The 23142-nt window shown below is 40.8% G+C and overlaps 1 protein-coding gene across 21 annotated transcripts in view; it reads right to left on the bottom strand.

Moving 5' to 3' along the window:
* The window catches only part of ASPH (aspartate beta-hydroxylase), a 299144-nt gene that overhangs the window by 56537 nt on the left and 219465 nt on the right, over positions 1 to 23142 (bottom strand). For all 21 annotated transcript variants that reach the window (XM_023545707.2, XM_064267734.1, XM_064267742.1 and 18 more), the window contains 5 exons: positions 21982 to 22067; positions 13481 to 13567; positions 4911 to 5061; positions 3493 to 3629; positions 449 to 547 (listed from right to left, as the gene is read on the bottom strand). In XM_023545707.2, coding sequence (XP_023401475.1) covers positions 449 to 547; positions 3493 to 3629; positions 4911 to 5061; positions 13481 to 13567; positions 21982 to 22067 — 560 coding nt within the window. The remainder of the gene's footprint in view (positions 1 to 448; positions 548 to 3492; positions 3630 to 4910; positions 5062 to 13480; positions 13568 to 21981; positions 22068 to 23142) is intronic.

Raw genomic sequence — 23142 nt, forward strand, 5'->3', positions numbered from 1 at the left:
ATGAGGATTTGGGGGTTTCACCTGTGTGTCTGCATTTGTTACCTCACTTTACATGGGTAGTCATGATCCCTGTTTAAAGTAGACTCAAGTCCTAAGTCATCTGTAAAAGGAAAATTTAATTCATTGTCCAAACTTTAAGTCCTGTATCAATAATTCTTCTTGTCATTTAACAAGAGAGAAAACTAAAAATAACTGCAGTTTTAGGCATTCCTTCCTAAAGTGTCTTCCATATAGTCTCTGCTCATCAGGTTGGTATTTCTGTACATGATGCTCTCCATTGCGGGGTGGGGTCCCCACTTTATATAGAAGTCATGCTCAGAGGGTATCCATGCTGCTGATGAAGAGACTCAGCAGCGCATACCAACCAATCCACAATGCATAATCAAGGGTGTCCAGGTCAGTCAGAGCAAACAGAAGACGGAAGAAGAGGAGAGGCAATGACAGTTACCTTTAAGTAAGGAATGCTCTCCGCAATCTTGTTCTGTGCCTTCAGGATGAAGCCATAATGCACTTTAGCGAAGCCATCATTGGGTGTCACGTTCAGAACCTAAATTGAAAGGAAACCGAAACATATGATGATTGACTGAAGCCTACAAATTACTGTTGAAACGAATTTTAATTAGCTTTGCTGTACTTGGATCAGATTATGATGTTATAGTTAAAAAAAAACTAGTGTTCTCTCTCATTGCAATGGCCCCATTTCCTCTCAATTCATACTGCTTTCACGTCTAAACACTGGGTCCTCAAGAATTAAGAAATGAATGAAAAGGAAATAACCTTTAAAGCATTGTTTCAACAATGCAAATCAGCAACACATCTGTCAATCCGTAGGACTTCAACAGCTTTTAGTGTTTAGGGGAAAACTGCTCTAAATTTGCCAGACTTGAACACAGTTCTGAATGGTTATTAATACATTGCTTTATACATTTCCTTAATTAAGAGAAAATCTGCATATAAAAATTTCTTCAGTGCCCAGACTATTTTACGCACTGAAGATAAAATAGTGAGCAAATCTAATATTCTGTGACAAACCCGAGATAAACATTTAAAATAAATCACAGCATCGTTTATTATTACATGCATTTATTATGGTTAAAGACAAATTATGCAAAATATTAGCAGTGAGTAAATAAAACAGCAACATTTTCAACCTGCAAAGCTGCTTAGACAAAAATACACAGAACAAAGGAGAAAGATGAATAGGGTATGAGTTGGTTGTACGTAGAGAAAAGATGAATGCCTTGTATCATGCCTTCACCCTTGAACCTGAATAGAAAGGAAATTCACATCCAACATGGAATCCTTAAACAGACGGAGCACGTGTATCTTATGTCCTCGGGGAGTCTGCACAGCACACCCTGCCTGTACGTTAGCAATTTTGCCAGCTTCATCAACAAACCCTGCCAAAACCATCTTCAAAATATATTCAGAATGACAAACTACAGAATGGGAGAAAATATTTGGGAACCATATATCTGATAAGGGTGTAATACCCATGAGAGGGAAAGAACTCCTACAACAACAACAGAAAGATAAACAGCCCAATTAAAAGATGGGCAAAAGAATTGAATAGATATTTCTTAAAATAAGATATACAAATAGCCAACAAGCACATGAAAAGATGCTCAACATCATTAGTTACTAGGAAAATGCAAAACAAAACCAACACGAGATACCACTTCACACCCACTAGGATGGTTATTATTATCGAAACACCAGAAAATAACAAGTGTTAGCAATGATGTGAAGTAAGTGGAACTCTCGTTCATAGCTGGTGGGAATTTAAAATGGTTCAGTCTCTGTGGAAAACGATTTGGCGCATCCTCAAAAAGTTAAACATAGAATCACCATATGATGTATACCCAAAAGAATTGAAAACAAGGACTCAAACAAATACTTGTGCACCAATGTTAATTGCAGCACTATTCACAATAGTCCAAAGGTGGAAACAACCCAAGTGTTCATCAACAAATGAATGGATAAACAAACATAGTACATATGTACAATGGAATACTACTTAGCCATAAAGAGAACGTTCTAATACACGCCATAGCATGGATGATACCTTGAAAACTTTATGCTAAGTGAAATAAGTCAAACACAAAAGGACGAATATTGTATGATCCCACTTATACAAAATATCTAGAACAGGTAAATATACAGAGGCAAGTTTATTAGTAGTTACCAGGGGTTGGGAGCAGCAGGGAATGGGGAGTCATTGCAAAGGGTATGGTTCAAAATCTCCCATGGGTCCACTTCACTCAGAGTGAAAGGTAAAGTCCTTGGAAAGGCTTCCGAGGTCTCCCTTGAACTAGGCCTCTCTACCCCTCTGGCCTCCTCACCTACCACCAAGCCATCCAGGACTCCTTGTTGTTCTACAGCAAGCCAAAGCTGCCCCTACTTCAGCATGTTTGAACCCCTTTGCCTCAATCTCTCCTCTGTGGACATCCAAACAGCTTACCACCTTACCACAATGAAGTCCTTGGTCAACGCTACCACCTCAATGAAGCCTGACCCGAGCGCCCATTATAAAACAGATCTCCTGACCCCCATCATCCATCACTCTAACTTCGACTCAACTTATAGCACGGATCGCATGTGACCTTATTATAGTTTATTTTCCCACTAAAATGTAAGGTCTGTAGGGACTTTGCCCATTTTGCTCACTGCTGATCCTCAGTGCCAGGACAGTGCCTGGCAGGGAGCAGGTGCTCAACAGACGTGCAATGGATGAATGAATGTGTGCCTGCCAGTAGTTTCTTCCAAAATAGAGCTCGGAAGCATGGATGTGGCTTCATCCACGTCTTCCATGCACCTGTCGCTGAGCTAGGCTCTGTGCAGGAGCTCAAGAAATTCCTCCGGAATTAAAGTGAATTGGTCCTGATCCCATTTCTGCTGGCATAACTATGGAGTGATGATTACAAGGATCACAACCACACAGATGACATCTCTGCTTATTCCAGGGACACAACTATCATCTCAATTAATTAACACATCTATCCATTTAATAGGCATTTTAGAACATGCAGGACTCTTTGAGGCCCTGGACAAATAAACATGGATAAGTTCTCTTTTCTAAGGGGCTCTCAGTCAAGTCAGGGAGGCAGATTCACATGTGGCCAATTCTAAGTGCAACACAGGAACAGGCACCAGGCATGCCAGAGAAAGACCTGGTGACCTGCTCTTGTAAAGGTAACAGTGATTACAGCCTAGGAAACCCTATGGGGCAGTTATACTCTGTCATAGAGGGTCACTAGGAGTCTGAATTGACTCTATGACACACAACAACTAAAATTTAAATCTGTTTCCGATGAAGAAAAAAAACAATGTGAAAGCAAAATTTATAATATGTCAACTACAAAAATACTTAGTGTTTAACTTAATTTAAAGCAAACAGAGTGAGAGACTGGGCATATTAAATATAATCTATAAATAATAATATCGGAACTCTGTTCAAAATTACTTGACTTGGTTCACAGGAAATCTGTTTACCTCTTCATAAACCTTCTTGGCATTGTCATTATCTCCTATCAAGAGGTATCCCACGCCAAGGTCATTCTTTAAGGAAGTATCATTGGGGAAGAGCTGAACCAATCTCTTCAGGGTCATCAGGGACCCCCTCATGTGACCTGATTTGTTGGGAAGGAAAAAAAAACCAGATTATGTACATTTTCATACTGCAAATATAAATCACCAGAGACTTCAACAAGCCTAAATACCAACTTAACTCTAACATAGGGTATGGCACCCTGTAAATCTCGAAAGGGCACTGAGGTACGCAGGACAGTGTTTAACTGCTGACACCTGTTTCCCACAGGCGTGCACGCGCCTCTCCGTAATGACCCAGTTATGGAGCAGAGGATACATCATCCAGTACTATGGGGCCCTCTGGTGGACAAGAGGATAACATGCACTGCGTGAATCAGGAAAACCCTAGCTTCAATTCTGGGGCCCACTGCCGTTACTTCCTGGCAACTGGACCCTGAAAAATACTTACATGACCTTCCCATACTGACACTAACAAATCATCCAGGTACCCATCCAGCTGCTGACCACCCACCTGAGCAGTTACATGTAGCTTACACTCCTCCCTCCTGGTTTACTCACAACCTGTTAGGTGGGAGAGTCACACGCCTGGCTCAGCTGAAGGTAGGTAACAGCAAGTCTTACTTGGTCCTGGCACTGGGGATATGAGTCAGTCAGAGAGGAGGGTCTAAGCTACTCTCTTCAAAGCACTTGCAAATGTACTTTGTGATTAAATTTTTTTATCCAGCATTTTTCTTGGTGTAGAATTAAATCTTACAAGCAACATTTTCAGGGTGACTGGAACGCCTAAAATTCCTTCACAAAAATTGCTCTGCTGATAATTTCAACTTTCATTCATTTGTTAGGTTTAAGAGAGAAAATGATTTGGCATGGCAGGGTGCGCTTTTGATTCCAGACCTATTAACGTGTTAGCTGTGGTTGCTTAGGCAAATCATCGCACCTCTCAGCATCTCACTTGCCTCAGCTGTAAAAAAAACAAAAACCAAACCCATTGTCGTCAAGTTGATTCCGGCTCATAGCAACTCTATAAGGCGGAGCAGAACTGCCCCATAGGGTTTCCAAGGAGTGGCTGGTGGATTCGAACTGCCGACCTTTTGGTTAGCAGCCAACTGCTTAACCACTTGGTGCACGGGGCAGGGGGCGGGGGTATTGCCATCTACCCCTTTGTAATGATTAAGGTTAGGAGTGCTGTTTCATTTTAGAGGTAGTCAGTCTAACACATAGTTGGGTCACGTTTACCAAATGAATTAGTTATAAACCCAGGTCTCCTCCGGTGTAACTCAACTCTAAGCGTATACACGACCTCAGGGTCTTCAAGATAAAGCGTACAATTCCCTACTGACTGAGCTCTCATTCTGCCTTACCTAGAAATTGTTGTCTTTCTGACCGCCGCTTCAGACTTAGCTTCACCAGGTCTGCTGGGACATCGGGCAAACTGGCCACCTGCTGGTAGGTCTCGATGGCCCCCCGAAGCACCTCATTGCTTCTCCTCTTCTCAGCTAAATCGTCTTCACTCTAGAGGAAGCCCCAGGCTGGATAAATGTCACCTGGCTAGCTAGGTTTGTAATCACACCAAGGATTCATACACAGTCAAGTTCTGAACATGCTTTTGAAGTAATTTAAGACAAACATGAAATTTTTCCCTTATTAAGAGATAAAAAGATCAAGCAAAAGAAAGCAATACAACACACTCTTTTAATTATATGAAGAAAGGCTAGCTACTAAACTACAGATGAGAAAGACTATTACAAAAGCAAGATTAATATATACTAGTGCTCTTGGAGGCTTATATCACATTATATATTAACATTATAGAGAGAGGACTCCAGTCCACAGCTCCCGTTCTTTCCTTAGTTGACTGGTTCATTTATTTGCTCAATAACTATTTTCTGGAGGCCTTCCTCAAGCAGGACACTGTTCTAGGCATGTGGAAGACAAATGGAACAAAACAGGCAGAGCCGTTTTCTCATTTTGCTTACATTCTGGAATGGAGGGTAAGACACTATACAAATAAAGGTAACATGTTTGACAGCCATAAGAGCTGTGGATAAAAATAAAGCAGGCTTAGGAGTACTGGGGAATGTGAGGAGACATTGCTGGCTTAACCAGGAAAATCAAGGAGGGCTTGAAAGAAGTGAGGCCACAAGGCAGAGGGTATCCAAAGGAACAGCATTCCAGACAGACAGAGAACAGGGAAGGGAAAAGCTCTGAGGAGGGGTGCGGTGAAGAACAGAGTTCAACGTGGCGGAGTGGAGGGAGTAAAGGGGGGAGTGATGGACATCAGACAATGCAGGGCCTGGTAAGCTGCTGTCAGGAGGCACAGATAGTTCAGTGGTGTAATTCTCGGCTTCCATGCTGGAGACCCAGGTTCGAATCCCAGCTAATACATCTCATACACAACCACTGCTTGTCTGTCAGTGGAGGCCTGAGTGTTGCTACGATGCTGAACAGGTTTTGGTGAAGCTTCCAGACTTAGACGGACTAGGAAGAAACTTCAGAAGTAGGCTTGGTGATCCACTTCTGAAAACCATCCAATGAAAACCCCATGGATCATAATGGTCCCATGTGCAACTGATCATGGGGATGGTGTAAGATCGGCAGTGTTTTGTTCCATTGTGTATGGGGTCACCATGAGTTGGAGCCAACCTGACAACAGCAAACAATAACAAATAGTTATCAATTCTTTGGCACTAACTCTAAGTGAGATGGAAAGCCACCAGGGTGGTTGGCATGGTCTGATTTATGTTTCAAAGAGATCACAATGGCAAGGAAAACAGACTGAGGGAGTAAGGCCGCAGGCAGGGAGCCAAACTAGGATGCTCTGGCAGGAATCTAAATATGAGGTTATCGTGGTTGGACTGGGGTGGTAGCAACAGAGGTGGTGAGAAGTGGTTGGATTATAGATATATTAGGAGGGTCACAGCAAACAGATTTGTGGACAGACTGTAGGATATGAAGAAAGGGAGGAAAGTAATGGATGAATTCAAGGTTTTTGGCTTGAGCGATGAGTAAATGGAATTGTCATTCACTGAGAATGGGATGATAAGAGAGAATCAGGCTTGCTGTTGTTGTTAGGTGCCATTTAGTTTGATTCTGACATGTAGCAACCCCAAGTAACAGCAGAACTGCCCCATAGGGTTTTTTAGACTGTCATCTTTACAGGAGCAGACCACCAGGTCTTTTCTCCTGTAGAGTCGGTAGGTGGGTTCAAACTGCCAACCTTTCGGTTAGCAACTAAGTGCTCAACTGCTGTGCCACCAGGGCTCCTTGAACCAGGTTTAACAAAAACAACAAAAAAACTCATTGCCATCAAGTTGATTCTGACTTATAGTGACCCTATAGGACAGAGTAGAACTGCCCCACAGGGTTAAAGAGTATGAAATGAGGAATTCCATTTGGGACTTTGAAATTCAAATGCTTATCAGACATCCAGTGGAGACGCTGAACAGGAAGTGGCATATATGAGTCTGGAGTTCAAGGGAAAAACCAGAGTTAGCGATACAAATCTGGGAATTGCCGAGCACGTAGATGGTATTTAAAGCTACGAAGCTGGATGCAGTTGTGACTGTAAATACAGAAAAGAAGAGGCGCATGTCTTTAGCGGTCAGGAAGACAAGGCAGGGTCAGGAAAAGGAGAGAGAAGGAATGAGGTAGGAAGAAATTAACAACAACAAAAAGTGGCCTTCTGGAAGGCAAGTGAAAAAAAGACTTCAAGAGGGAGAGTGATCAGCTGTGCTAAACGTGGCTGTCAGGCTGGGCAAGATGAGAACCGAGAGTAGGTCCTGCTGTGTCAGACAGAGTGGCACCACCAGTGGCCCTGACAAGAGGATTCCATTGGACTGCTGGGGACCCAAAACTGAATGGAGTGGACACAGGCGAAAAGGAGTCAGGGACACCTCTTTCAGGAGTTTCACTGTGAACGGTCAGCAGAGGGATGGGTCAGTAGCGGGAGGGAAATGTGGACACAAGGGAGAGTTTTCATCCACAGGAAACATCACAAAATGTTTCTATGTTGATGAGAATGATCCAGTAGAGAGGGGACATCTGATGATGCAGAAGGGCACGGAGTTAGAGTGATGCCCCTCAGCAGGTGAGAGGGGCTGGGAAGAGGGCTGGGAACAGCTCGTCTCGGGCAGCAGGAGGGAAGGCAGAGCGCAGGGCCGCAGGGACAGGCGGGCTGTTGGAGGAGTGGTGGTAGCCTGTCGGGGAGCTACTTTGGATGCTTCAGTTTTCTTTGTGAAATAAGAGGCATGATTTCTTAGCTAGAGATGGAGAACAGGGCATGAAACACTGAAGGCAGGAGGAGAGAGGAGGGGTAAAATGGTCATCAATATCTAATCAGATTTGGTAGATTACAATTTAAAGATTACCATCTAAGGAAAAAGTATACCCGTTAGATGCTAAAAGTAGCATATACAATATTTTCCCTTCAGAATATCCTACTTAACATGTGTCATGGATTGAATTGTGTTCCCGCAAAATATCTGTCTACTTGGCTAGGTCATGATTCCCAGTATTGTATGATTATCTACTATTTTGTCATCTGATGTGATTTCCCTGTATGTTGTAAATCCTATCACTATGATGTAATGAGATGGATTAGTGGCAGTTATGTTGATGAGATTTACAAGCTGAGATAGTGTCTTAAGCCAACTTCTTTTGAGATATAAAAGAGAGAAGCGAGCATGAGGACCCCATACCACCTAGAAAGCAGCACCGGGAGCAGAGGCCGTCCTTTGGAAGTAGGGTTCCTGTGTGGAGAAGCTCCTAGTCCAGGGAAAGATTAATGAGAAGGACCTTCCTCCAGAGCTGAGAGAGAGAGAAAGCCTTCCCCTGGAGCTGATGCCCTAAATTTGGACTTGTAACCTACTAGGCTGTGAGAGAATGAATTTCTCTTTGTTAATGCCATCTACCTGTGGTATTCCTGTTATAGCAGCACTAGATAACCAAGACAACGTGCTACTTTGTTAAAGTGTTTGCGGTAGTCAAATACTGAAGAACAAAAATAAAGCATAACTCAGCAATTTGAGGATATGGTCAGAAAATGATCCATCCCTTTTCTACCTCCAAATGAAAAAAAATAACAAGAATTAATACCAATTGATAAAATATCTGTGGGAAGCTTTTCAGAAAATAAGACACCCAAAAAATAACTCGTCAATATGTACCCAATGAGTATAATTTTCCCAAGATGAAGAGGGCTAGAATTGAAGCAATGGGGATAGAGAAAAGTGGATAGATTTACAAGGCATTTAGAAAGTAAAATTGATAGGACAGACAGTCTCTAGATTAGAAAAGAGTAATTTACCGTGGCATGATGGAAATATGCTTCCGACCACTCAACTACCTTTTAAAACCTGTAAATGGCCTCTGGAATGGACTTATCTACTCCAAGAGAAAGGTCACTGTCAACAGACCATGACTACCGGTTATTTTGCCTGTGTGACCTTCCATTGTACATTCATACCCTGGCTCTTCTGTTTAGGCCGCGGTTTCTTATGAGTTGGGCTATGGCGAATTAACTCCCCAGATTATGGTCATTCATAGATGAATTGGCAGAATCACAGAGTTCTAGAGCTGACAGCATTCTTTTGAGACTATCAAGTTCAACCTTATCATTCTGAACCTACAACACTTCCAAATAGAGTCTGGAACTGAAGGGGCTCTGCATGGTTAATGGAAGGACAAATGCCTACCAAGAACATACGTCTATGTAGAAACCCAAAACCCATTGCCGTTGAGTTGATTGCAATTTGTAGTGACCCTATAGCAACCCTATAGGACAGAGCAGAACTCCCTCATAGGGTTTCCAAGGAGCACGTGGTGGATTTGAACTGCCGACCTTTTTATTAACAGCCATAGCTCTTAACCACTGTGCCACTAGGGTTTCCCATCTATGTAGAGATAGCATCAAATACGCTTTACCAAACTCAGTCTAAAAAGACCGCGTGATAATGCCTTGTCTCCCCTCCCCCCCACCCAAGGGCTCTCATTTTAACAAAGTATAAATATTTTACAACTTCCAGAATTGGGAAAAGATCAGCTTTAAAATGGTATATAATTCTTTCGAATCCCTTGACCAAAACTGATAGGCATTTGCTTTGAAAACGAAAATTGTGCAGATTGATTTTTATCAGTCTAACATCTGTAGCTAAAATGAGCTGAGCTGAGACAGAACACTTGTTACAGGACGTTAACACTGGAAAGCCTTTTGTTGACTCTAACTAATTCATCCACCCACCCTTCCTAGGAGAGGTGTCAGTTTCTGCCTTAGAGGCATTAATGGTTTGTGTAAGCCAATAAAGTGAATTGGGTTTATAATTCAAGATTTTGCATGTGATGTTCAGGGAACTTGGTCAAAATTGATTTTCCCAGTGAAAATCTTGCCTGTTCCCCAAGAACAGGCAATCTCAGTGCTACTTTAGAAACGACAGATACTCCAGTTTGTATCTAACTCAATGTTGTTAACTTTTAAAAAATATGTTGGGATATTCCAAAGTAATTAGTAAATCTGCTAAAAAAGAATGAAGATGTCAATTTTTTTCTTCCCTATAACACCCACCTTCTGCCTATTTTTTATACTTAAAACTCCTATGAATTTAAAGCTTCTTTTAAATTATTCTATTAACATTTGGAGCCCTGGTGGTGCAGTGGTTAAGAGCTTGGCTGCTAACCAAAAGGTCAGCAGTTAGAATCCACCAGGTGCTCCCTGGAAACCCTACGGGACAGCTCTACTCTGCCTGACAGGGTCGCTATGAGTTGGAATCAACTCCCAGAAAAGGGGATTAATATTTCACACATACCTAACTTTTGCTTTATGCCATATCACTGTTAATATCAATAACACCTCATTGCATAACAGTTTAGAGATTAAAAAATATTTATTGAAGACTAAATCTTAAGTTTTCACTGCCAAAAAAGGACATACATACAGCCATCACCATGTTTCAAAATCACTTCATTTATTTAGACTTTGATATCCACCGTTAATATCACATATAAAGAAAAATGCTAAAGTAGAAAACATTTTGCCATAATTAGCATTTACGTCAATCATTTTTCTCTGTAGGTAATATGCATTCCTTCATGAAATGACTATTAATACTAATGGCAAAATGCATCACTTATTTGAATAGGGATAATCTTCTTGTGACAAACCTGTTCACTCTGCTTAATAGTGATGTAATTTAGTAATTTTGGAGGATTACTGACCAAATCGATTTACAAAAATGGAACAGTCATTGCCTCCTAAGCCTGGCCTCTACCATGGAGAAGTGGGACTTATCTGCATTAATTTTAAAACCTGTTGACGTTGTGGTTAAGGGCTACGGCTGCTAACCAAAGGTCGGCAGTTGGAATCCACCAGGTGCTCCTTGGAGACCCTGTGGGGCAGTTCTTTTCTGTCCAATAGGGTCGCTATGAGTTGGGATTGACTCCGTGGCAATTGGTTTCAGTTTTTTTTTGTGGTTTATCTTGATATTTATTCAACTCTTTTTCATATTTCACAATAAATTCTGTTTACATCATACGGATCCTAACCACTTCTTCGTAGGGCCCTTTCTTAAGATTTTTATGTCTTTGGTAATTGTCAGTGGATTTTTTTTTTTTTTTTTTTTGTCCATTAAATCTTATAAATGGTTATTGTTAGGGTATTAACTCTTCTGAAACTTAATTTATTACATTTTAATTAATAAAAATTTAATTACTTTTTAATGGGGAGATAGGGAGAATATGAGCATCTGGCTCTTGAGTGGCTGCTCCCGTGCAGCCACAGTGAAGCATTCTTGCTTCATCCATAGTAGGGCCGGTGCCTGTGTAGGTGTCATGCACAAATGCCTGCGTGGCCCTCCCTCCAAAGGGGTGTGGTGAGCCCCTCCTTGGTTCTGGAAAATTTCTGTCGCTCTGCATTCATTGTGTCCTGGGAAGAGGCTGACAATCTCATCCCCCTGGCAGCGCCAGAGGAGCTTTACTACCTGACACATATATAGATCCAGCCCTGATTTTACTCTGAGATCCAGACTCTGTAAATCCCATGGTCTACTTGATATTTCCACAAACTCAACCAGACCAAAGAGAATCTTGATTTATCCAACTCCCCAAACATGCTCCTCCACCAGTCTCCCTGGTTAATAACTGGTACCATCATCTCCTCTGTTGGTCAAATCAAAACCCTAGGAGTCATCCTGAGTCCCCTCTTTCTCTTCCCCTTGCATCTCATCCATCACCAAGTCCTTTCAGCTCCATCCTCTGCCCATTTCTCCCCATCTCCCAGGCCATGACCCTGGTCCATACTACCATCATCTCCTGCAAACACTTGCAACGACCTCCTATTATTCCTGCTTCTATTTCTGCCCCTACAATCCATTCTCCACCCAAGAAACCAAAGCAATCTTTATAAAAAACAACTAGACAGGTCACACCCTTGCATAAAATTCTCCAGTGGCTTCCCGGTGCACTAGGGATAAAGTCTGTAAGAAAAAAACCTGTAAGACTTAAGTCTGTAAGCAGTCCAGTCTGTAAGGCCACTGTGCCTTCCCTTACCATGCCCTTCCTTCTGCCGAGCTCACGACAACAAGATGCTTCCATGCAACACAGCATGGCCTTTGCCCTTGCTCTTCCCTCCACCTGCACAGATGGCTCCTTCTACAGTCTGTCTCAGCCCAGATGTCGCCACCTAGAAAGGCCTTTTGTGACTACCTCATCTAAAGTGCTGTCTGCCCTGTCATTTGCAATCACATTAATTGCAGCCAAAAAATATTAAGAGGTATACTCTTTATGTTATTTTCTTTTCTTTATGGCATGCATTATTTTGCTAAATGATATACTTATTTTTAATGTTTATAGTATTTTCTAAGTATATATTTATTTACAAAGAATTTCAGGGCTTTACTCAAATGTCACCATTGCAGTGAGCCCTTTCACTGCCATTCCAATCCCCTCACACATGTCCCTGCATTATGTCTTGTTCTTTTTAGAGCTTATCACTAGCGAGTATGTCTATTTCCTTACTTATCTGATGCAATGAAAAGCCCATATGGACAGGGATTTTTATGTGTTTTGATGACCGTTGTGCCTCCAGTGCCTAAAACAGGGCCTGGCACATAGGAGGCTCTCATTACATATCTTTTGAATATTTGATTTTTAAAATGTTTTCCATTGGAATCTATGAACTCTAAGGGAAAGGGCCTCTCTAGTGCTCATTGATATTCCCAGGGACTAGAACAGTACCTCCACACGGGAGGCTTATGTAGTTCCAGGTGAATGTGGAAAAGGTTTACAAAAGATGGAGATAAGAAAAGAGATGGCAGAAGTGGGAGGTGGTGAGAAGATAGCTGGGTAAGAAATCAATCAGCTGAGAGAAACTAGAGAGAAGACAAAGTACATTTCACTTTAAAATTTTTTTAAGTCTTTCCTGAGGATAATTTCCAGTTATAAAATTGAGGTTCTTAAATCTTTGAGAAAATTGTTGAAATGGCATATGTCTTGCTATGAATATTTTCACTGCACACACACAAACTTAACAAAAGGAAACAGACATATATATTAAAATATATCACTAATTAACTATTTAAAAAATGATCTCTGAGGAGCCTCAACTAAAACCACGTGGTGAGCCTAAATGAAAAGAAGGGTTGTGGAGGTGGATGAAAGGAAATTTATCACCAAAGTGTTCACCTCCAGTTTCTTTTCAAAGCCAGAGAGACGCCATATGGAGGCGAAACAGAAAAAAAAAAAAAAAAAATTACTAAGTTCAGCAGAAAACAGGAGCAGTAATTGTCTTATTTTAAAAAGTTTTTCTTCGGTTTTATGCATATACATAAATGAGACAGGGATTCTGTAAAGAAATTACAGGAGGAAAAGACAAAATACATAAAGTGTGGAGTGAAAAATTCAATTACATAAAACACATGGACAACAAATAAACCAAGTTTACCTGCGCCTTCCCGTATCTCGCACGTGGACTATGTGGGTACTTGCGCACTAGTTCTTCAAATGCATTCACCGCTTCCTCGATTTTTCCCTGTTAGGAAGAGACAGTGACATAAGTATGATAAAGTCAAATGCGTAATGTTACACAATATTCACCAAGCAATGATGTCAAAATTTCCTGGATACCGTCTGGAGATTTAAGACAATTTTATCTAAGATTTTAAAAAAATTCACTGTATTATGGCAATCATAAACCTAGAAAGGGATATAAGCATATTTTATTTTTGAAAAAGTAGACACCTGACATACAGTGTACTGTATGTTTTTGTTAAAGAAGAAATTACATTTTCCCTTTAATATATAAGAACAGTTTCTACATGTATTCCTAAATAAAATATTTAAATTTTAAGTAGAGAAAAAAACAATACTGCTTCCAGCTAGAATGTCTTGGAGGGGCAATGAGAAATCTCATAGATGCTCAGAAGCACCTGTTAAAACGGTGGGAGATCAGCATGAAGGAAGCACGGTCCGCTTGGTTCTGGCATCTGTCACCCACCGAACGTCAAGGTTGATTCAGCTCATCTGGCTGATGGGAGCTGGCTGACTGCAGCGCCTACTGCCTCTGTGTCGTGTGAGCCCTCCCCCACCCAAAGCCCACGTGAGTTCTTGAGAAGATGACTCTTTGACCGTTACTGAATGAAAAGACATGGAGGAAGCGCCACAGGTATTCTTGGTAGAGGTCTTGGTATTGGGGTGAAGAACCCTATCCTTGCCTCACCCCTTTCAATGCCATTCCACAGCATAAAGCAATGTCTCCTGGTTTCTAATAAATGGGAGCAGTTCAAGGATATTAGGAATGATGGGGTAGAGACAGATTTTTTTGCAAAATGAATCTTCCTAGATACATTGGCTATTTATAAATTGGTGAATCCATTCATTCACAGGTAAATGTAAACTCATTGTGATTCATATACTTTGACCTTCACTGAGTGAGTTTTTACACAACAAAATTTACCTTACAAAACTAGCTGTAAAAAGCAAACCGCAAACTACTACACAACTGTTACTTTCACTTTCTTCTGAAAGCCTTGATTAAATAGTAAGAAGTCAGGCCACATGTTATTAAAGTTCTGTAAAATCATTTTTTTTTTTCCAGGTAGGTCATCTGAGGTTTCCTTTTTGTTCCCATATGCCTCCTGGTGCAAACCACAGCCAGGATGACTGGCTAGGATCTGGGCTCTACCACTCATATGAGGTATCTGACTTACAGTAAGTTACTTGTGACTGCCTCAGGTACCTCATCTGTGAAACGGGGTGCCTTAGTTATCTAGTCCTGCTATATCAGAAATACCACACGTAGATGGCTTTAACAATAGACGTTTATTCTCTCACAGCCTAGACGGCTAGAAATCTGAGTCAGGGCACCAGCTCCAGGGGAAGGCTTTCTCTCTGTCAGCTCTGGAGGAATGTCTTTGTCATCAATCTTCCCTTGGTCTAGGAGCTTCTCTGCACAGGAACCCTGGGTCCAAAGGATACACTCTGCTCCCGGAGCTGCTTTCTTGGTGGAATGAGGTCCCTGTGTCTCTCTGTTCACTTCTCTCTTTTATATCTCAAAAGAGTTTGGCTCAAGACACAATCCAATTTTGTAGACTGAGTCCTGCCTCATTAAGGTAACAGCCACTAATCCCACCTCATCAATATCATAGAGACAGAATTTACAACACAAAAGAAAATCACATCAGATCACAAAATGGTGGACAATTGCACAATACTGGGAATCATGGCCTAGCCAAATCGACACACATATGTTTTGGGGACACAATTCAATCTATGACACAGGGATAATGATAGTACCCAGCTACCTCCTGAGGTTGTTATGAAGATTCAATATGATAATATACATAAAGTGCTTGCAGACACAGCAGAGAAACTATTGAAAAATGTTACCCATTATTATTATTGTGGAGGGTGGGATGTACGTGTGCAGGCACAGGAAGATGGGGCCAGCCATGCAGAAGTCTCTGTTAAAGACAGGCGGGATAACGGAAAGAGAATGGATAATGGAAAGAGAATGAGAACTTGGACACAGAGATAAATCAAGCCAGATACATATTCCCTAAGTTATATTTATTGTCAAAAATAACTATATCACTATTTAAAATATACTTCCCTCTCACAATATTAGTTTTTAAAATCACCATTTTCTTATATGGAAGATTTTAAGAAGTGCTGAAGAATTCATGTTAACTATCTTATCTTTGTGGGACTTTCTTATAAATAACCTGTATTAGTTTCCTGAGGCTGCTGTGATAAATTATCACAAACTTGGTGGCCTAAAACAATAGAAACTTATTCTTTCACAGTTCTGGAGTCCAGAAGTCCAAAATCAGTATCAAAGTGTGGAAATCAAGGTGTCAGCAGATCCATGCTCCTTCTACAGGCTCTAGTGGAGAAGCTGTTCCTCGTCTCTTCCAGCTTCTGGTAGCTGCCAGCATTCCTTGACTTATGATCACTTCGCTCCACTCTCCGCCTCCATATTCACATGAGTTTTTTTCTCTGTGTGTGAGTGCCTTCTCATCTTCTGTCTGTATCAAATCACCCTCCGTCTCTCTCTTATCAGGACACTTTCAATTGTCTTTAGGGATTACCTGGATAATCCAGGATAATCTCCCCACCTCAAAATGCTTAATTTAGTTGAATCTGCCAAGATTCTTTTTTTCCCGAATAAGGTAACATTTAAAGGTTCTAGGGATTAGAATGTGGATATCTTCATGTTAGCCATTTTTAAGTCTACCATAGTTTGCCTTTTGGCTCCCAAAGATTCACATCCATCATACTTGCAAAATATTTTCAGTCTATCCCAACATCCCCCAAAGTCTCAGCCCATTAGAGCATCAAGTCTAAAATCTCAGGTAAATATCATCAGCTCAAAAGCCCTAAATCTCATCATCTAAATCAGGTATGGGTGAAACTCTGGGTTTGATCCATCCTGGGGCAAAATTTCTTTCCATCTGTGAACCTGTGAACCTAGAAAACAAGTTATATGCTTCCAAAATATAACAGTGGGGTAGGCACAGAATAAGACTTATATACATTCCCATTTCACAAGGGAGAAAATGGAAGGGAGGAGTCATTGATCTCAAGGAATTTTAGTTTCCAGCAGGGCAAATTCCATAAGATTTCCAAGTTTGGGAACAATCCTCTGTGGCTTGAGGCTCGACCCTTTGGGCCCATGGCTCTGGCCTCTCCGCCTATGATTTTGCCCTCAGTACTCTTGGCTCTGGCCTCTGGACCCAAGGCTGTGCCCTAGGAGTTATCTTCCCTTCTTCTTGAAGCATAGTGTCATGGATTGAATTGTGTCCCCCTAGAATGTGTCAACTTGGTTAGGTCATGATTCCCAGTATTGTAAGACTGTCTGCCATTTTGTCATTTCATATAATTTCCCTATGTGTTGTAAATCCTATCACTATGATGTTAATGAGATGGATTAGCAGCAGTTATATTGATGAGATCTACAAGATTAAATAGTATCTTAAGTCAATCTCTTTTGAGATATAAAAGAGGGAAGAGAGCAGAGACAGAGGGACCTCAAACCACCAAGAGGGCAACGACGGGAGCAAAGTGCATCCTTTGGACCCAAGGTTCCTGTGCTGAGAAGCTCCTTGACCAGAAGAAGACTGATGACAAGGACCTTCCTCCAGAACCGATAGAGAGAAAGAAAGCCTCCCCTGGAGCAGAGGCCCTGAATTTGGACTACTAGCCTACTAGACTAGATAATAAATTTCTCTTTGTTAAAGCTGTCCACTTGTGGTATTTCTGTTATAGCAGCACTAGATAACTAAGACAGGTAGCACATAATTGAAGCTGAGTAGTTTTGTCAGCCTATTTTCTGCTTGGAAACCCTGGTGGCATAGTGGTTAAGTGCTACAGCTGCTAACCAAAGGGTCGGCAGTTTGAATCCACCAGGCACTCCTTGGAAACTCTATGGGGCAGTTTTATTCTGTCCTATAGGGTCGCTATGAGTTGGAATCGACTTGACAGCACTGGGTTTGGTTTTTTTGGTTTTATTTTCTGCTTGCAAAATTTTGGAAGTCTCTCAGCCTTCCTTTATTTTATGCTGTCTCCGTCCTTTTCAACTGGCAGTGTTTCTGTTAGTATAATATTATCAAAAGCCTTGTGGCTTTCCTGTGTATATAATGGGAATTCATGCCATAAGACAAGAGGATCATCCACAAGGCCTTCCTGGATAATCAGCAAGAAGACACTAGGCCACATCTTGAACACTTTACTCGGAAATCTCCTCAGTGAAATATCCGAGTTCATTGCCTCTAAGTTGTGCATTCCACACAATTTTAGGACATAATTCAGGTAAGTTTTTGCCACTATATAACAGGATCATCTTTCCTCCAGTTTCCAATACCATGTTCATGTTTTCCTTCTGAGCCCTCAGCAGAAGCACCTTCATATATCTACAAATACTCTGTTTATGATGACATAGGTATTCTCTAAAATGATACAGGCTTTCTCTACCATATTCCTTAATTCTTACTGAGCTCTCTCCAGAAACACCTTGAACATCCACATTTCTACAGTCTGTTTAAGGGAATCTAGCCTTTTAAATCATATTCCTCAAAATTATTCTGGCTTCCATCCATTACCCAATTTCATAGTCACTTCCACATTTTTAGATATTTGTTATAGCAGCAACTCACTCCCCAGTACCAAAATCTTTATTAGTTTCCTATGGCTGTTATAACAAATTACCATAAACTTGGTGACTTAAAACAACAGAAATTAATTTTCTCACAGTTCTGGAGTCCAGAAGTCCAGAATCAGTTTTCAGTGGGTTGAAACAAAGGAGTCAGTAGGGCCATGCTCCCTCTGGGGGTTTGGGGGTTGAATCTGTTCCTTGCCTCTTCTACCTTCTGGTTGCTGGCAATCCTTGGCAATTGTTCGTTTGTGGCTATATCACTTCAATGTATGCCTTCATCTTCACATCACCTTCTCCTCTGGGGGGGTGTGCCTTCTCCTCTGTCTGTATCAAATCTGCCTCTGCCTCTCTCGCATAAGGACACTTGTGATTGTCTTTAGGGCTTGCCCAGATAATCCAGGATAATCTCTCCATTTCATGATTCTTAATTTAGACACATTTGCAAAGACCCTTTTTTTCAAATAAGGTAACTTATATAGGTTCCAGGGATCAGGACGTGAATATCTTTTGGGTTGCCACTTTTCAGCCTACTACATGCCGTATGCAACTTAGATTGCAAATGTTGATACTACTTTTGTGATAATCATACTGCATGTAACATTACCATATTTAAAACATGGGAATAACAATATTCATAACAAATTTGCTAAAATGTTTTGTTCCTGCTTGACACTCCACTAGTTGCCCACCAAGGCTATAAAAATGGCAGCTTCCTTTAGCTCTGCCCTAAGCACTCCTTTTGGTCCCCTCCACACACTGGCTGTGTGGCTACCCAAGGGGCCATGAGCTCTTCTCTCACCTCAGCTGGCAAAGTCAGTGTACCTTCTTTTAGTTTTAAAAAATTTACATTTCTGTAGGCCCTTGATAAAAAATATTGCTCTAAACACTACTACTGTTCAGTTCTTATTTAAAAAACTCAAGTACAAGGTACAATATTTGAGAAGAATTGCCTGGACAGTATCTTTTCCTCAATGTAACTTATATTTAATCCTAGGACAGTTCACAGGAGATGCACATACTTGGATCACACTGTTAGGTGTGATGCCCCTTGGGCTGCACTGAAGGACAGTAAGAAACATCCCTGGAAGTGTGTTACAGAAGGTGTCCAGTCATTCAGTACACTCTCTGGAATCCACAGCAGGTTTCTCTCTGGACTTAGTGCAGAACAGCTATGCTGATGAACACTATTATTCTTACAGCAGAAGTCTGTTCCCTTTGTTCTGCCCATTAGGAAGAGTAGAGCTGAAATCACTGCTAGCACTGTTTAGAGTCTATGGTAGGAACTGTCACATGTTGCTCTTACTCTAGCTATATCAGGTTTTCTCTCTCCCCTTTTTTTAACTTATAATACAATGAACACTAAATGATTCAATAACCTAATATATTTAGTATATGCCTTCATATCTTTTTTCTTGGGATGGGAAGGTATTTTTAAAAAATAAATACTATTTAAAAAAAATAGATGATTGAAATGTGTGAATAAAATAGACAATCGACACATTTTTGGGAAAAAAAACCAACCAGTGACCATATTCTCTCATGCAGTGTCATACTTGAGCCTGAGCCTGGACAGCTGTGACTAGGGCACGTCTCCGCATGGCTAGCCCAGGCCTCAGCAGTCCCACATCATTTGAAAGTACCAGCTGTAAACATACCCCTAAAAGGCTTCATTATGCTGATGATTCAGTCCATAATACAGCTCCCCGCTGTTTCAGAAGCAAGAATTGCCTCCGTGGCCACTTCTTCCTCCTTCGTTTACTCAGTTATAGATTCAGGGCGCTCCTCAAGGAAAACATCGTAATTTCTCCCAGTAAGTAAGTAAAAACTGGAGGACATCCCGTGGACTGTTGCAGTGCATTTCCGTCCCACTGAATTACTGACCCTTCATAACTGGACCCTTCTTTTCATGCACAGTCATGACATAAAAATCCTTCCCTGAAGCTGTTTGTTCTTTATCCCCAAAGTCACCTGTGACATAGGAATCTTACATTTTCAGATACGGCATTTCATGCAGAGAAAGTGGAGGATGCCAAAAAAAAAAGATAGGAAAAAAAAAAGGAATCTTGCCTAATTTCTATTAAGAAATGCAAATTTCCCACAAGTGGAAAATGCCTACACTTCAAAAAGTTAAACAAGATAGACTTAAAAAGAAATCATTCCATATGGTTAAACGTAGGGACAGTGAAAAATGCCTTTGTTCCAATATTGTTTGGAGTCAGTACGTTTTTATCTGCTTGGGGATAGTGTGAGTCAAGCCTTTGCTCCGGAGTCGTCTTCAGCGCTTGTTACGGAGGCTTTATATCTGTTAGTACATTTTCAATAACCGTGTGGGAAATACATTCTTCTCTCATTGTAGTTACTAACCTGAGCTTTTTTTATTGCTGTTGTTTTCTACTAACAGCCCTCCTTTCTGTTTTTGCAGCCAATGTCTACTTGATACAAAAGCATGTTACGGGAAAACTAACGAGCAATACAGAGTCCAAATTCAAGAATGGAGCAGAGAAAGAAATTTCTATGAAAAATAAGTCGATGATTAAGAGACGACGTGACTGAACACATTATAATAGAAATGTTTCAGCCTAATAATCTGATGAATATGACTGAGTCAAGGAACCAAATAACTTAAATCTGGTGTCAATTCATTGCAGACAAAACTGTAACATGTAAAAGAGAATGCAAATAATGTTTCGAATTAACTGATGACAAAGTAAGACATACAACAGTCACCCTGGACACTAGGGATGCGTGAGTAAAACTCTAAGGGAAAAGAAGTTAAATCTAATATTATTTCATCTAAAAGTAAGAATATTCCTAAGGATACTGGACTGACCTTACTTATTCTTTTTGCTTCAAGGTGCTATAAAATTAACAATTTCCACTTGGGTGGTACTTGACAGTGTTGATGCTTTCTTTTTTAAATCTCAGTTGATCTTTTTTGCCCATTGTGTAATTGGGTTACTTGTTTTCTTATTGCTTGTTTCTTACTTTACGAGTTCTTTGCATATTTTGAATGTTAAGTCCTTTTTCAGATGTGTTTTGCAAATATTTTCTCTCAGTCTGTGGCTTTTCTTTTCATTCTCTTAATGGAGTCTTGCACAGAGCCAAAGTTTTCAGTTTTAACCAAGTCCATCTTATCAATTTTTTTCTTTTATGAATCATGGTTTCGGTGTTGTGTCTAAAAAGGCATTGCAAAACCCAAGGTCACAGAGATTTTATCCTGTTATCTTCTAGGAGTTGTATAGTTTTGCCCCTTCACTTAAGTCTGTGATCTATTTTGAGTTAATTTTTGTGATAGATGTAAGCTGTGTCTAGAGTCATTTTTTTCTGTATGTGACTGTCCAGAACCATCTGTTGAAAGACTATTCTTTCTCCATTAAATCCCCTTTGTTCTCTTGCCAAAGATCAGTTGACTAAGTTTGTGTGGGTTATTTTTATTTTTACAAAAACTAAGTAAGAAGTAACAAGAGAACCTATTATCCTCATTTCTTAAATAAGGAGATGGAAGCTCAGCATCGGTATGTGATTTGCCCAAAGCCACACAACTAGAAAGTGAAAGAGGTGGACTAGAACCCAAGTCAGCTGGCCTGGAAGTAAGCTCTATTTCTATTTTGCTATGCGGCTGCAATTCTTTTCAATTTAATTCATTTCACAGGGAATGCTGACACACCTGGGGTAAAATCCACTCTATTCAAAGATTGTTTCTCTTGTATTTATTTTTTAAGAAAACAATAATACTGGAGTTTCAACAACTAAACCATTGCACGTTTCTGCACAAAACAAAAACATCAACCTACCCTTTTACGAAGTTTTTCTGCAGCATCGAGTTCAGCTTTAATAGTCTTATCAAATTTATTTAAAAGTTTAGGCTTCTTTTTCTTAACTGAAAGAAAAAAAAGGAGGTTTTTATTTTTTGTCTAGAAATAGTTATTTAGAATAGTGTTTATAGGTAGTGAGAAACCCAAATATATAACTGAGGGAGCAAACATATCCCAGCTCACCTGCCCTGTCTCCCCCCCACCTCCCAGCAGTCTGAGGAGGTCAGCAATCACCAAACTGTAGGAGACCACTGGGCACAAAGGCCTTCTTGGAAAACTGGATGGATACTGGCCTCCTAAAACTCTCAAGCCTATTGGCTTAGTTTCTGGAACGAAGGTGGTAGGTATGATTTCTAAACTCTCATAATCTTTTTCTTAGCTAAGTCCAAAATGACTGCTTAAAATCACTTTTGAATATGTCTACAAAATCTTCTGATACTGATACTGATAAAGATAAAAATGGAAGATACTACCATGGGAGTCAAGTAAAACGGAATTTCTTCGTCCAGCATTCCAGGTCTTTCCAGCGAACCACTGACCTGCTGCCCTGGCGATGTTCCGTAGTTCAGCCGACCTGGATTGCCCTGTGCTCCACAGATAAGCATTGTGCCATTTCTTATCCTACTTTCTTGAAATAAAATGCCTGTTCTTTATGTTTGCCAGTCAAAAATATGCCCATTCTTCAAGGACTAGCTCAAGACTACACTCCTTATAAAGCTTCCCCTGATGTCACTCACACAGTACACGTACTCTCTGTTTCCCTCTCACCTCCCCCTTCACAGTACCCTGCACATCTCTATACTGTGGTACTGTCCCCATATGTCTGTTATTATCTGTGTACTTATCCTGTCCTTTGCTAAACCATAACCTCCTGCAGGGTGCACCTATGTGTTAAATACAGGCTGAATGATTCATGTACTTTACAACCATTTTTTGAATACATATTATGTGCCTGGCTCTGGGTAAGACCCTAGCGAACAATGAATAGGAGGCCTCTTCCCCGAAGCTCTGAGTGGGCAGGGCCTGCTGGTACTGGAGTGGACAGCGCCCAGGAGCCTAAAGCAAGGGGTCCTGCCTGAGGAGTCAGGACAGTGATGACAGGCTGAACCTTGAGGGGAAACAGGATGTTCCACACAGAGC

This window comes from Loxodonta africana, chromosome 14, assembly GCF_030014295.1.
Source record: "Loxodonta africana isolate mLoxAfr1 chromosome 14, mLoxAfr1.hap2, whole genome shotgun sequence".
NCBI lineage: Eukaryota > Metazoa > Chordata > Mammalia > Proboscidea > Elephantidae > Loxodonta > Loxodonta africana.